Source organism: Eumetopias jubatus, unplaced genomic scaffold, assembly GCF_037043125.1.
Source record: "Eumetopias jubatus isolate StellerSeaLion01/CBP00866 unplaced genomic scaffold, mEumJub1_p1.0 scaffold_8, whole genome shotgun sequence".
Classification (NCBI taxonomy): Eukaryota; Metazoa; Chordata; class Mammalia; order Carnivora; family Otariidae; genus Eumetopias; species Eumetopias jubatus.
This window is the reverse complement of record NW_028274814.1, coordinates 20,938,260-20,953,615: the sequence shown is the minus strand read 5'-3', so window position 1 is coordinate 20,953,615 and position 15,356 is coordinate 20,938,260. Positions and strand designations below refer to the sequence as shown.

Here is a 15,356-nt window from a genome sequence, read left to right as displayed (position 1 = left end):
CCCCAAAACCAAGATTCTTCCATCCTCTTCAGTAGGAAAATACATTTGTTTTTTCATTTTTCTAAGATGCTCTGGAGCTCCCGGGAATGGGGGATATGTAAGCAATTAGACTATGATCAGCTGGGGTGGCACCAGAGATGTGCTAGTCTCGTGACTGCAGGTCAAAAGCATGGCACAAGTATTTAATTCATGAACAACAATTATGAGCAGAGTCATATTACTGATTCTACGTTCAAAGTTGAATGCTTTCAGCCGTGGTCTTCACATAACAACTACATTATTCTTTGGTTTAAAAGAAATCTCCTCTTCCATATAGCAATATACTCATCTAATAGCGACCATTGCTATATTGCAGGCAATTTAAGATTGAAAAAGCAGTTGGAGTTAATATCCCTTGACGATATCTGGGACCTTCAACCTGCCCCAGCTAGCTATTAATCCTCAGAAAATTCCCTGTTCCTCTATCATTGCTGCATCATTTCAACCGTGGTTTGCAGCTCACTAGCTGTCATGCACTTTTGCACAATGATTTGCTTATGGTCTTGGTACTAATACAAGTCCTCTAGTCGGTAACAAATGGAGAGTGAGGCTTTTGAATTGGTTAAATACATGGTGTGGCTGGTAACATCATGAGCCCTTCCACTCCTACCTTCCCACGGCTCACTTCCTTCTCAAGAATTCTTTTTGACCACATCGCCCATGTTTAAGTACTCAACATTTGCCAGACACAAAGCCTTGTGAGCTGACAAAACCTAAGCAATTACTGGTAAAATCTTACCTGGGAAGGATTGTTTCAAGCAACAATCACAGGACAGGGTATCATTTAGGACTATTCTAAATAAAATCTTTTTCTGACCGGTTTGCATGTTCACCAAGTGGACAGAAACAAACATAATGCAGCAAATCATGACAGGCAAGAATTGTAAACTTTCTAGTTTAGATTAGGAAGGCAGAAAATGTTTACCTCCTTTTGGATTGCATGACAAAACCGTTAAAGACCTCCAGTATGTAGTATATTCTTAGAGAGAGTGGGAGAGGCAGGGAGGGAGCAAGGGAGAGAGACTGCAATAAGGAAGGCACTCCTCTTCGGCCCTCAGATTACAAGACAGGGAATACGCAGAAACTGGGTGTGCGGAAATGTGGGCTATGGCTGTGGGTAAATGCTGGTGACTTGAGCCACTCTCTCTGGTCTTGGTTTTGGCTCAGGTCATGATCTCAGGGTCCTGGGATCATCGAGCCCCACATCGGGCTCTGTGTTCAGCGGGGAGTCTGCTCGAGAGTCTCTCTCTCCCTCTGCCCCTCTCCCTGCTCTCTCTCTCTCTCTAAAATTAACAAGTTAATAAGTTGACAATCTTTAAAAAAATTAAATAATCCTGTTTCCCTTGACTGTGGTGTTGTAATGATTTTAGTCCTGTTTCACCAAAAAGTTATTCTCCCTTATTTCAGTAGGATGTGATACCCAAAGTAATAGAAGGAATGTATGGTTATCACTGAAGACTGTAGGGGCTTGGGAATTCAGTGAGACTCCTCTCCTCAACTCCTCAACTCTGAGACAAGCAGTAACAACCCCAAAACAGAGTGACCATGAACAAATCGATGGAAAGGAAGCGATACCTGAAGAGGAGCCTGGCGCATAGTTGGCATTCCATGGGTATTTGTTTAGTGAATGAATAAATAATGGTTTAACTAAAAAAATTTTTTTTAAAAATCAAATAAATTGTGTACTGCACTTCTCCCTGGTTCAGGCATTCAAAACTGGGGGTGATTTTGCCCCCAGGGGACGTTGGCAATGTCTAGAGACAGTTTTGATGGTCACAACTGGGGAATGGGTTGCATCTAGTGGGCGGGGGGGGCAGGGATGCTGTTAAGCAACCTATAATGCACTTCCCATAAAGCATTCTATAATCCTATAATGATTGCTCCCCACAACAAATAATGATCTGATCTGAAATAGTATGCTGAGATTAAGAAACCCTGCCTTAGTTAAAAAATAAAAAAGCTTCACCACTATTTCATAAATACCTTTAACTTTCCTTCTATTTATTTTAGAAACAAAATTAAATAAGATTTGTGAGACTACAGAAGTATTTTGAATCCCGGAAAACAGAAAATCCAGAGCCCTGAAATTCTGTATTTATTAGTTAGACTCAAAAGGACTTTACCATTTGATTTTCTATGGTGCAATGAGCCAGATGAATTTTTTAATAGTTAAAATATGAGCAAGAATGCATAGACTTGGTAGGGTTTTTAATTTATCTTATTTTCCCCCTCTGTAAATCCTTTCTAAACCACAAGGTCACAGCATAGTAGTATCATTTGAATAAACAGCTCTTTCCAAATGGAAAAAATGAATTTGTACAGTATAAAAGAGATCTTAAAACTTTAAAATGCACACAATCCACGGAATTATCTGTGGTAGGGTGGGATGCCACAGTATAGACACACTGAAGCAGCCAAGAATCTATTAATCACACATATGTGGAACGTCACTGGCTGGAGCCCAGGCTGTGGAATATCCCTTTTCCCTTCTTCATTGATTTCTATTTTGACCCTTTGGGGCATATGGCTTACACTGTGTTCTTATACGCACCATCATTCCGCTGACCAATATTTACTGAAGAACTACGATGTGCTGGCCACTGGGTAGAAAGTGGTGAGCTAAATAGATTTATTTGAAGCTAAGTTACTGTCTAAAGGTCTTACGGACTCAGAATATTTTCATTGTCTTCACCTAAAAGATGAAGGAATATTACTCAGCCATAAAAAAGAGGGAAATCCTGCCTTTTGTGACAACAAAGATGGATAAGGAGGACATTATGCTATGTGAAAGGAGTCAGAGAAAGACAAATACTGTATGGACATCACTTACATGTAGAATCTAAAGAAGCAGAACTCAGAAATAGAGTAGATCAGGTTGGAGGTTGCCAGGGCCTCGGGGAGGGGGGATTGGGGCGATGACGGTCAAAGGGTACAAACTTCTTGCTATAAGATGAATAAGTTCTGAGTATCTAATGTATAATTAACAATACTGTATTGGATTCTTAGAGCTGTTAAAAGAGTAGGTCTTAAAAGTTATCACCTGCCCTCCACACACACACACGAAGGTATTTACATGAGGGGATGGAGGTATGAATGAACTTCAGAGTAGTAACCATTCGAAAACATACAGGTCTCCAATCATCATGCTGTATGCCTTAAATTTCCATATAGGTCAGCAACATCTCAAAAAAGCTGGGAAAAAAAAAAAGGTCTTCACCTGATGGGAAAGATGACCAGCTGATCTTGGCTCAACGTCTCCACAGACGCCTCTTTTAAACGATTTTAAAAATTAAAAAATTTAAAAAATTAATAAAAAATGTTAAATTAAAATTAAAATTAAATCTAAATTTTTTTAAATGAAAAAAATCAAATTTTTCTAAATTTAAAAATTAAAACATTTAAAAATCCTTTTTAGGAAAACTTCCAGCTGAGCTTTTGAGGAGCGTTTCCCTACAAGCGGGTGCATGAGCGTCAGTGTCGTTACCTGGAGGAAGGTCTTGGCCCATAACCGTGACCTGACTTTTAGGACGGCACTTTCTCCTCCTTCTAGCCGCCCCACTGCACAGGAGATTTGTAAGCACTCGATATTTGTACAATTCTGCAAAACAAAACAAAACAAAAAACAAAAACCTCAACAGCAGTGGTGGCCAATTGGTGTTTTTAAATTGTGGTGGAAAATCAACATTGAAGTCAGCTTATCTGCACTGTATTTTCTCAGAAGTCACCACCTAATTCATAAATTATTCATTTAAATAACAAACAATTACATTGAAACAACCAAGAGAAAACACAATTTGGTAGTAATGATGCATCAGTTTTACTGGTAGTGTAGAGATAATGGAATGTAAAATACAACATAAGATTTAAGCTTTGTTTTTTTCCTAAGGACTTAAAACAATTCTCCGCAGCAGTGATTGGATTGTTCTTTGTTGATTTCCTTTCTCCGAAGGTGGGAAGATATTTCTTATAGACCCTGACAACACGTGACCCTGGACTAGAGGAGCCCAGAAACGGCTTCGGAGGAAGCTCCCTGTTATCTATATTGTCTCAAAGACCCAGTGTTATCAACCCATTTTTTCCAAAACATTCTTCCTTCTAAATTACTTCTTGGTTATAAAGCAGAACCTTCGAGTTCCATCCATTAGGCTGTTTTTAAGCTAGTTCCTAATTTTGCCAACTTACAACAGGTAACTTTTACTATATAAAATGCATGTTCCAGGGAAGGATTCATTGTGATGACATTCTACCTGTCAAATCATATTTTTTGATTGGGTCCAGTATGGAAATAAATAGATGGCTCACATCCGTTTTCTGTGTACACATGTGCAGGATGATACTTCTTGAATTGTACTCCCTCACTGATTTGAACTTATTGTGTGGGTTATGCTTTACTTATTTCCCATGTCTCAAGCACTGGCTCTGGACTACTGATGCTCAATAAGCATTAGTTTATTGACTAGTATGAGCAGGATTTAACTGAGGCACTTCATTTTAATGCAATTGCTAAACCACAGAGTAACTTGAGGGATATATTGCCATGAAAATCTTTTTTGAGAACCTCTGAATTCTCTAAAAACAAAGCAATCGATAAGGGGCATCTGATAAATTCCAGGGAGGTCAGATTTCGAAATGCTGTTTCCAGGTTCAGGTGGCGGGGCTGTTCTTGTTCTACTAGGGCTGGGCGCTGAGGTGTTTGGGGTTTTGTGCCTGCAGCAGGAGCAGGAATTCTGGAAGTGCGCAGTTTGTGTCCCCTGTGAGGACCCTCATGTCTACCTCCACTTCATTACTGACACGCTGTGTATCTCCAATCCCACCCTCTGGAGGCAAAGGAGGTGAGTGAGAAGGGGGTGATTCTTATAAGCTCCCTGGAGCTGTTGGTCCTGGTGAGCTAGCTCTGTTGGAGGATTCCGGAAAAAGATTGGGCTCAGAATGAGTCTTGAAGGGTGAGAAAGAGTGACCTAGCTGTCCAGGCAGACAGGGACAAGGCCAGTGCATGTTCAGAAGAGAGGAGAAAAGGGTATTCGGGGGCAGGGTGGACGGATGCAAGTGCGAGAGGAATGAGAGGAAGTCTAGGTGGTAAAGAAGGTTCCTATTGGAGCTGAGGAGTTTAGATCCTATTCAGAAGGTCCCATTTAAGCCAGGGCTATGATGGGGTTTGGGCTTTAGGGGCAGGTGGTATGGAAGGCAAGCCTGGTGGGCGGAGGAGAGTGGGAAGCGAGGAGGGTGACAAGGGCTGTTGCAAGAGTCCAAGGGAGAGGGGGGGAGGCCCTGAACTGAGGTACGGGGATGGAGAGAGGAAAACGGAGTTTAAGGAGGTTCACGAAGCAGAATGGGACGTTGGTGACAAATTGGAAGTTGCGATGAAGGAGAGGGAGGACTGTAGGGAGGGCTGTAGGGAGCCCTTTTGGCTGGGGAACCGAGCGGATGGGCACTGGCGTTCCTGAGACTGGGAATCCTAGAGGAGAAGCACGTTCTGGGGGGCATGGAGACAGAGTTCTGGATGTGTTGGGGCTGGAGTGGTTATCAGGCATCCAGAGGAATGTATACCCTGAGCCCCTCGAGTCTAGAGTGTAGTAGGGACTGCTAAGATGGCAGTGGGCATGGCTGGAGTTCACGATCGTGCAGAACATCTCCCTGAAGGAGCGAAGTTGGTGGCAGAAGGAAGGGACCTGAGGATGCAGACCTGAGGTACATGGGCAGAGAAGCCCACGAACAAGTCTAAGGCTCAGGCCAACAGACTGGAAGAGAGCCAGGAGAGAGTATTTTGCGGGAGGCCAAGGGACATACAGTTTCAGGAAGCGGTTAATAGTATCATAGGCTGAAGAAGGTTTGAAAGATAAGGTTTCTGTAAGCTGAGGAGGGAAAGGGACAAGCAGAAAGCCTGGCGAGGAGGAGATGGTATGGTCATTATAAGAGCAGCAGGGGTCCGAGATAAGAGAGGCAAGGACGTTCTTGGGCAGAGGAGAAGTATATTTCAGTGTGACAGATAACAAATTTTTCCTATGCAAATTGGAAATTATGATCCCAACACAGGATGTTGGCATTTTGCACTTTCAAATTCCTAATCAGAAATGGGATTCAGTAAGTTGTTTTTAACTAAACAAAAACCGTAGGAGGTCTTATTGAACTTTTGATTTTAGAATAAACTTTGTATAATCACTTTCTATTCAGAACCGTTTTGACTTGAGGACACGGGGAGGCGTATGATTTGCAATTTTCGAACCAATAAGAGACAAAGAGAATAAAGCATGAGTTAACGAAGTCAGAAATGGAAATCAAGGATTGCCTTGCTCTCATCTGCAAGTAGTAAGTTTCTATGATATTCAGGAGTTAGAAATCATCTTGCATTAAAAATATTTAATGAGAAAGAACGGGAGGGGAAAATCCTGACCCTAGAACAGAAGTGCATATAATTTTCGAAAGAATTTTAGTTATTGATCTCTCCTGCCTCAGTGTACTCATGAGATGTAAAATAATTGGAAATTGAAAAATAAAAGTGAACACTGATTTTCTAAATTGTTGGTTCCCGTAGGTTTGGACACTGGTTCTCCAGAGGGCTTTCACACTGGTATTGCATATTAGAATTCTATAGATGCCAATTATTGTTTTCTTTTTAAAAATTATTAAATTTTTTACTGAGGTATAATTAACACAGAACATTATATCAGTTTTGGTTGTGTGACATAATGATTCATGATTTGTATATTTTGTGAAATGATCGCCACAATAAGTCTAGTTACTATCCATTACCACACAGTTACAGTTTTTTTATGATCTTGGAGAGCTTTTAAGATCTGCTCTCTTAACACCTATCAAATATGCAATACAGGATTATTAAGTACAGTACCATTCTGTATGCCACATCCCCAGGACTTAAATCATTGTTTTCCGTTCTACTGTTCCTCTGGGAAGCTTTCTTTAAACAATAATATGTGGGATTTTATTAATTTATCCTAAACTGAACAGCGTAACAGTTTCCTACTCTTAGGTTTTGAAAAACATTACCATGCCATAAAAATTTACAGGGACTTGAACCAAAATCTGTCCCCTGCCATAGCTTTTTGCCAGGTAACTTTAGGTACTTCTATTATAATAAACATTGCTCTATTGATTTAAGTTTAACTGAATAAGTTAGACGTGCTCGATGTATGTTTCTGTCCATTTCCATGTTTGAAACTTTTTATGAATGTTAGAACATATTCAAGGCACATTAAAACAAAACATTTTAGCCTCTTTTTTTTTTTAATTTTAGTCTCTTAATTGTAGAGTTTGGTGGTATTAACATTCACCTTGGAACGAGGGAAGAGAATTGAATTGAACTGAAAATATGGACTCTTGAGTGCTCTCCACAGTTTTGCAAAGGGTTGACTAAGCTCAGGATAGATCTACCACAGCTCCCCGTGCTAAGACTCTGCAGGATTTGGGCCCAGGAAATCAGAAAACCCCATTCTCGTCCTTTCTGGACCAGCAGAGGAGTCTGAGATGCAGGGACACTTGTGACCACCCCCCACCCCCCCACCCCGCCAGAGCTCAGCGTCTAGGAATGGGCTCACAGCAGGAGCTTTGTGTTCTGCAAATGCATTGCATGCCGTGTTTTAGGTTTTTATCATTATTTTTCTAATGTGGCCTGCATGGCACGTTTAGAAGAGTGAAAACACTATAATGCAAATATGGCTTTGAATGCAGGGAAGAGTCGCTTTGGTGGCTCACAAGGCATACTGGCAAAACATGGCAGGCATATCTGAGCATTGAATGGGTCGGAGAAACAGCCGAAGTTCAAACCTTCTGTGTTTGGGGGGTTCGGTCCAATCCGGTCTTTCCTCTCGGATGTACGCACACTGGGATAACTCACCAAGATTTTTGCGGGGCTCTGTCTGTGGGGCTCCGGCATCCGCACGTCTCTCTTCCTGACAAGATGAGGGATGGTCGAGTTTCGCAAAAAGGCGCTCAGCTCGGGGGTGTCCTCTGGGGGGGTGGCGGGCTGCAAAGAGAAAGCAAGAGATAGCACGTCAGTCTCATAAATGCTCATTACCTTTTCATTAGCCTTGAACACCAGGCATTTTCCCCCTCAGCTGGCTAGGAGTCACAAGAGAAGTCAGACCCCTCCTGCTTTGCCAGCAGTGTGTTCAATCACACAATGAAATGCATGGACAAGGGATAAGGCTTCCCGTTCTCCAACCATAGGAGCTCCTGAAGGATGGGGAATGCCTTCCTGGAAAGTTTATCTTGTAAGGGTCAGATTTCATTTTTTTTATTTTATTTTTTTTAAAGATTTTATTTATTTATTTGAGAGAGAGAGAGCACGAGAGGGAAGAGGGTCAGAGGGAGAAGCAGACTCCCCGCCAAGCAGGGAGCCCGATGTGGGACTCGATCCCGGGACTCCAGGATCATAACCTGAGCCGAAGGCAGTCGCTTAACCAACTGAGCCACCCAGGCGCCCAAGGGTCAGATTTTAAGCAGAAGTGATTTCCCCAGAAGGAAGTGACTTTTCAAGCATGAGTCATTATTTTCCTGTTACTTTTCTCTCTTCACACATCGGTGCTGGCGAAGCTCAGGAATATTCTGTGTGGTGGGACGGATCCTCAGGAGGCAGGAAAGTGAGGTGCTGGGGAAACAGATGTAGTCGAGGACCCGACATCAGCATGCCTGAGCCCCACGCTCCTGAAGTTGTAAGAAATGGTCCCTCAAGAGTGAATCGTGTTCTAATAAAAATGACTTTTCCAAAGCATGCCACATGAACATTGTGCTGTAAGGGAGCTTGTTTTCAGCCCTCAGTTTGTTTTGCGAGTGTTCTAGAACTTACGATTTTATCTGAGGCTCCATGCTGGGTACATCTGATAGCTGAATAAATATTTTGAAATGCCCATAAATCACACATAATACCCCATTAGAATTTTTCAGTTTAGACTGACTGAATATAGAACCTTAATTTTCTGCCCCTACCCCAAGTCCCCCAAACATGTTCTTTTATTTTTTAAATTTTTTTAAGTTTTTTTTTTTTTAAGATTTTATTTATTTATTTGACACAGAGAGAGCAAGCACAAGCAGGGGGAACAGTAGAGGGAGAGGGAGAAGGAGAAGCAGGCTCTCACTGAGCAGAGAGCCCAACATGGGGCTTGATCCCAGAACCCTGGGATCATGACCTGAGCCGAAGGCAGACACTTAACTGACTGAGCCTCCCAGGCGCCCCCACACATGTTCTCTTTGTAGTCACAGGGTCAGTGATAGTATGCCCATTTCTGTGGGGTGAAGAAAGGTATTCCTATATTTGTAGATGTAGGATGCACCACAGAAAATGGAATGATCATGCCCAGCATGTCCTAAGACCCTAGAAAAATCTACTGGATAAACAGAAAGGTAGAGTCCAGATTCCTCAGTATCTGTGCACAGCCCGTGTTCTGGCCTCAGCCTACTTGCTCCAGCCTCATTTCTTGCCAAGAGCCCCCCACACCCTGCTCAGCAACGTGCAGAACTGCTGTCCACTCCTGACGTGCAGCAGGATGATTCCCGAGCCCCTGTGTGACCTTCCAAGTGGTAGCTCTATTCCCCCATCAGCACCCACCAAGCTGTGCTGTAAATGCCTGCTGAACAGCCTGAGTTGCCCAGTGAGAACATGTAAAATGATAAGCATAGAGTCATATATAACATCCAAGGCAACCTTGGGAAACAGGGAGAGGAAGAAGATCCAGTGAGGAGACGTGAGATAGGAGAAATTGGATGTAAGACCCAATCCAGGAAAGCAGGAAAGTGGGAATCTAGGGAAGCCTAAGGGAAAGAAAGTTGCAGAAATAAAGGAGTGACTAAGAATGTCAAATCCTGTAGAGGAGTAAAGAATTACGACTAAAAGCAGTCACTGAATTTGTCATGTAAGGAATTATGGACATATGATCCAGCAGTTCCGCTCTGGGTATTCATCGGAAGAAAACAAAAACACTAGCTTGAAAAGATATATGCATCTCCATGTTCACGGCAGCTTTATTTACAGTAGCCAAGATATGGAAGCAGCCTAAGTGTCCACTGATCGTGAACAGATGTGGTGAACACACACACGTGCGCACATGCACACACCCCCAAACTTATTCAAACATAAAAAAGAAGGAAATCAGAGGGGAGGAGAGTGGGGGGATGGGTCAGCCTGGTGATGGGTATTAAAGAGGGCACATTCTGCGTGGAGCACTGGGTGTTATGCACAAACAATGAATCATGGAACACTACATCACAAACTAATGATGTAATGTATGGTGATTAACATAACAATAAAAAAATAAAAAAAAAAAAAGAAGGAAATCCTGGATGGGATTTCCTGGATGGATGACCTTGTAGGCGTTATGTTAAATGAACTAAGACAGAGAATGACAAATTCCATGTGGAATCTAAGAAAAAAAGACCACCAGAAACCCAAGCCCAAACCAAAGCCTTAACTCATAGAGAACAGATTGGTGATTGCCACAGTTTGGGGGAGGGGGTCCTGGGGAGTGGCTGAAATGGGTGAAAGTGGTCAAAAAGTATAAACTTCCCATTATAAAATAAATAAGTCCTAGGGATGTAAAGTATAGCATAGTGACTCTAATTAATAATACTGTATTGTATATTTAGAAGTTGCTAAGACAGTAGATCTTAAAAGTTCTCATCACAAGGAAAAAAATTGGTAACTCTGTGTGGTGATGGGATGTGAACTAGACTTACTATGGTGATCATTTCACAATGTATACAAATACCAAAACATGTTGTATACCTGAAACTAATACGTGGTATGTCCATTATACCTCAATGTAAAAAAAAGAAAAAAGAATTTGTAGATGCCTTTTGCTGAGCGGGGGATGGGTATGGGTGGAAATTGATCTGCAGAAGCCAAAGGGTAAATGCATTCAGACAATTGGATAATTATTTGAAAAAGTATAAAATTAAATCTTTATCTTATTCTCATATTGAAGCAATTCCCCATGGCTCAGAGATGAGATGCAGCCATGTCCTCCAAATAAGAGAGCACCAAAAGAAAACAAAATAAAACATGGATGTTCTTAGTTGCTATTTATAATGGAAACGGGATAGTAACATAAAACTTTGTGGGCATTCATAATTTGTTAAATAAATTATGACATTTATGCAAAAGACTACTGGACACTTTTTAAAAATGATGTAAAGCTACATAGTAATTTAGAAAAATACGAGATCTTAGTGAGAGGAACAGGCCGGTTATAAAATAGCATATATATAATAAGATTGCATTTTTTAAAAAATAAAAAAAATGGACGTATATTTACCTTGCACATATAGCAATGAAACAAAATCTGGGAGAATAGTCATGTAAATATTACTAGTGGTAGAAGTTTTGCTAACCTCTTTTCAAGTATGATAATGGTATTATGGATTCTCAAAGAGATCCTTAATCACCGGCAATATACAGTGAAGTGGAAAAAAATTCATGCACAAATAAATAGGAAATATAACAGTAAATGGGTGGAGACATTATTAGAAATTAAAATTTTTCTTCTGTTTTTATATATTGCCTGATATATTCTTTTGATGGGCATTTAATACTCTTTAATATGAAAATAAAAAAATTAATAATTATAATAAGTTATTTGCTTATTCTTTGTTTTGAAGATGGAGGAAATTTAAGTAAGTTTTTGGGATCCAAGGAAGGAACCAGTAGAGGAGAAGAGGTTGAAAATATAGGAAACAGGGCATACTTGATGTAGCAAGTTAAATTTGGAACCGGAGGAAGAGCTCTCCTTCCCCTGGAAGGTGGTGGACAGGACTTGGGGATGAGAAAGAGACAATTAGAGGGGTGTGTGTGTGTGTGCGCGTGCGTGTGTGCGCGTGCGTGCATGTGTGTGTGTGTGCGTGTGTGGTGGGAGTTGGGATTTGGAATGGCGAAAGGATCCTTTGAAGATTCTCTTGCTGTGAGGTCACCTACTAACAGTGATGCTAGGGAGGCTGGATGGGAAGTCCGAGAACAGTAGTGAAGGTTTGGAGAAACAAATGAAGAGACGAATCAAAATGGCAGAGGGGGCTTCTCCACACTCCACCGGCTGTCTAGTGAGCACTTCCCACCATCAGTGTGTCCTGGTGCCCTCAGGCGAAGGGGCAGAGAAGCCAAATTATGGGAGTGTGCCTGATGGAGATTTTCAGGGCAGGGACTTGGAAGGACATGGGAGAAGGGAGGGTTACATAAGGGAACCTATAAAAGAATGTTTAAGCCAACTCATCATGGATTCCCGGCTTGGCAGTCTTGAGAATCGGGTGGTTAACTGACTCGGAGAAAGTTTTCTATCAAGGAAGAGAAGGTCTCGTGAACAGAGGAAGTGAGAAAGTTATAAAAACGGGAGATTGAATTGGAGGCGTGGATGTGCACTTAAATATTTCAGGGACGGGGTAATTAGCAGTGATGTTCACAGCACTGGGCTGATGAAGTACGTAGACACTGAGGTGTGGGCCAGCCCCAAGGATGCTGGAATAGTCCAGGACCATGGTCAGGAAGGAGTGCCAGCCAAAGAGTTGTTCAAGGATCCTCAATGGTGGAGAATCTGATAGAAATGCCCTTATAGCTTAAGATTGCGATTTGAGTTTAGATAGAAAATTGTGAACATCTCTAAGATTCCCTTATATATTTTCTATCACATACTCGTGTGTGTGTGTGTGTGCGTGTGCGTGTGCGTGTGGTTTTTGCTTTGACATTTTCATGTGTAATTTCTTTTTTTTTTTTTTTTTATAGTTCACCGGGAGATATGTTACAGAATTAACTCTGCACATAACCAAACTACAGGGAAAAGGTGCTGGATGGACCTACGGGATGTTCCTTTGTTCCTGTAGTTGTAGCAGTGATGGTAAAATAATAGCCCGAAGAGAAGACAGCTCTTCAGCCTCCTGTGTGGTGGTGTCAGATGCAGCTTGCGTACGGATGAAGACCACGTTTGTGGGGGCCCCTGGTACATCATCATTTACAAATACTTATGAGCAGTCTCTCAGTAACACACAGGACTTACTCTGAGCCAGAGAATGAACGTATTACACAGCAGGGGTTGAGAAAACATGCTTCTTCCTTTTAGTAATATTGTTTTGCAGATAGAAGAATGTCCCTCCCAAACGCCACATTGAGAAAGTCTTCGAAAGGCTTTCTAACCAGTTTTCGGAAGTGGCATTCCAGAAATTATTTCAAAATATAAAACAAAAGAAAACAAAACAAAACCCAAAAAGCAAAATGAACAAAAAACAAAAAACAAGGAAGAAGTTATCCAAGAAATGTAAACAACAGTTGCAGCCTGTTTTCTAGATGAACTCTCAGAGCCTGTTTCACAATTGATCATGAACCTGCAGGTCATGTTTTTCCTTAAGCTGAAACCCTTAGAGGTGAGGGCCTCTTAGCACCCATGTTAGGCAGGCATTCAGTTCAGAGAACAATTTGCTAAGTGCTCTGAGGAGCTGGTGGTGAACACTCAAGTATCTTCTTCAGAACAAATACGAAAATTGCTCTTTTTCTGCAATAAGGAAACAATTGTTAGTAAATACGGTTCTTTCCCCAGCTGCTACTCAGATTTTGGACTCCAACAGGAGTTTTCTATTTGCATGACTCTTCACCAAACTCTTCACTCTGGGATAGGTTTAAATTTATGAGCTAAAGGAATACTGCCTGGCTGGAATGTGCAATACCGCTGGAAATAAAACTTTTGAAGAAAATAGTTGGGTGCAATAAGATTAAGGGCTCTTTGAACCTGAACAAACACAACACATACTATGCTCTTCTGGTTTGTGGTTTGTCTTTGGCTTTCAGGTATTGCTAATACACAAAAGATGGTGGGCTTTCCCTCATGTAATTCTTTGTCTATAATTAAATCGAAGTAGAGACAGACCCAGGAGGTCAGTCTACCATGTAATTTTCTTTAAGACATAAACGTTAAGGATTTGGAGAGAAAAAAAACCAAACAAACCACGTTTTTTTTTTTTTTTTTTTTTTTTTTTTTTTTTTCACTTGAGGGAACTGTAATGAAAGCAAGAAAAAAATGTGGTGCAAGAACAATGCAGAAGGGTTCTGTTCCAGGCAGTTTTGCCTTATACAAGAAGAATAAAGTCATCAGGTCAGAGTTTTAAGTGGCGTTATTTCAGGCATTGTTCCAACCCCTTCATTTTACAGTCATGAATCTGAAGCCTAGAGGTGAAATGACTTGGTGGTTCAAGATCACACCACTGAAGCAGAACTGCAGCTAGAACGTTGGTGTCCAAAGTCCCAGGCCAAATCTCCCTCTCCTACATTATACTAACATTGGGAGGTTTAAGAAAGAAAGGGGGAACATGAAGGGTGATTTTTCCATAAATTAAATCAACTTTAAAAGCCAGGCATATGTGGAAAATTAGAGGCCACTAACATTGTTAGAAAGAAGAGGTTTAAAAGCTGGTTAAATCTGAGTAATAAAAAATACCGATATGTACAATATTGTAAAAAAAAGATCGCATTCACGATTACTGGGCTGGCAGGCGGGGGTAGCTGCATGCTGGGGGTGGACTGCATGGGCTGCCAGCTTTCGTGGGTTTGGAGGATGTGGTACAGCTGCTTCAGTTGAGCAGCGATGTTATCTTTGATGCCTGGAGTTGAGATCTGCAGGCAGACACTGCCACTGTCAAAGGACCACGTAAAATCACCAGAAAACATCTCGTAGATCATCCGAGCTACCACTGGAATGACCTGAACCAAGATGAGTTTTCTTTCCAGGGGCTAAGGATAGATGCACTCCATTGGGGATTTTGAAGCTTTTCTTAGTTGTTAGACATGTGTTTTTATATACTAAAATTTACAGGAGAGGGGCGCCTGGGTGGCTCAGTCGTTAAGCGTCTGCCTTCAGCTCAGGTCATGACCCCAGGGTCCTGGGATCGAGCCCCGCAACGGGCTCCCTGCTCAGCAGGAAGCCTGCTTCTCCCTCTCCCACTCCCCCTGCTTATTTTCCCTCTCTCGCTGTGTCTCTCTCTGTCAAATAAATAAATAAAATCTTAAAAAAAATAAAAATAAAATTTACAGGAGAATCTGAAGACCATTTTAAAGAGAAGATAAGGCAAAGAGAAATGGACCCTGGAGAGTGTATTCCCTTTGATGGCTGAAAAATTGACGTATAGGCACTGTTAAAAATAAAAGGGGAATGAAAGTCCTCTATCGGGGGTGCATGAAAGAGAGACAGAGAGAGAGAACGCAAGTGGGTTTCGAACTGTAACAAGTCCCTGCATTCTGAATTAATAAGGAGCAATAAGTAAATGGAGGCAGTTATGAAGAAAAAAATTCTCTCGAGGGTAAGACAAAATGATGCAAATTTGCCAAGTCAAGCCAC

The 15,356-nt window shown here is 41.5% G+C and overlaps 1 protein-coding gene across 2 annotated transcripts in view; it reads right to left on the bottom strand.

Moving 5' to 3' along the window:
- Positions 1-15,356, bottom strand: part of ITGA8 (integrin subunit alpha 8) — a 191,783-nt gene that overhangs the window by 14,470 nt on the left and 161,957 nt on the right. For both annotated transcript variants that reach the window (XM_028114140.1, XM_028114141.1), the window contains 2 exons: positions 7,892-8,020; positions 3,524-3,637 (listed from right to left, as the gene is read on the bottom strand). In XM_028114140.1, coding sequence (XP_027969941.1) covers positions 3,524-3,637; positions 7,892-8,020 — 243 coding nt within the window. The remainder of the gene's footprint in view (positions 1-3,523; positions 3,638-7,891; positions 8,021-15,356) is intronic.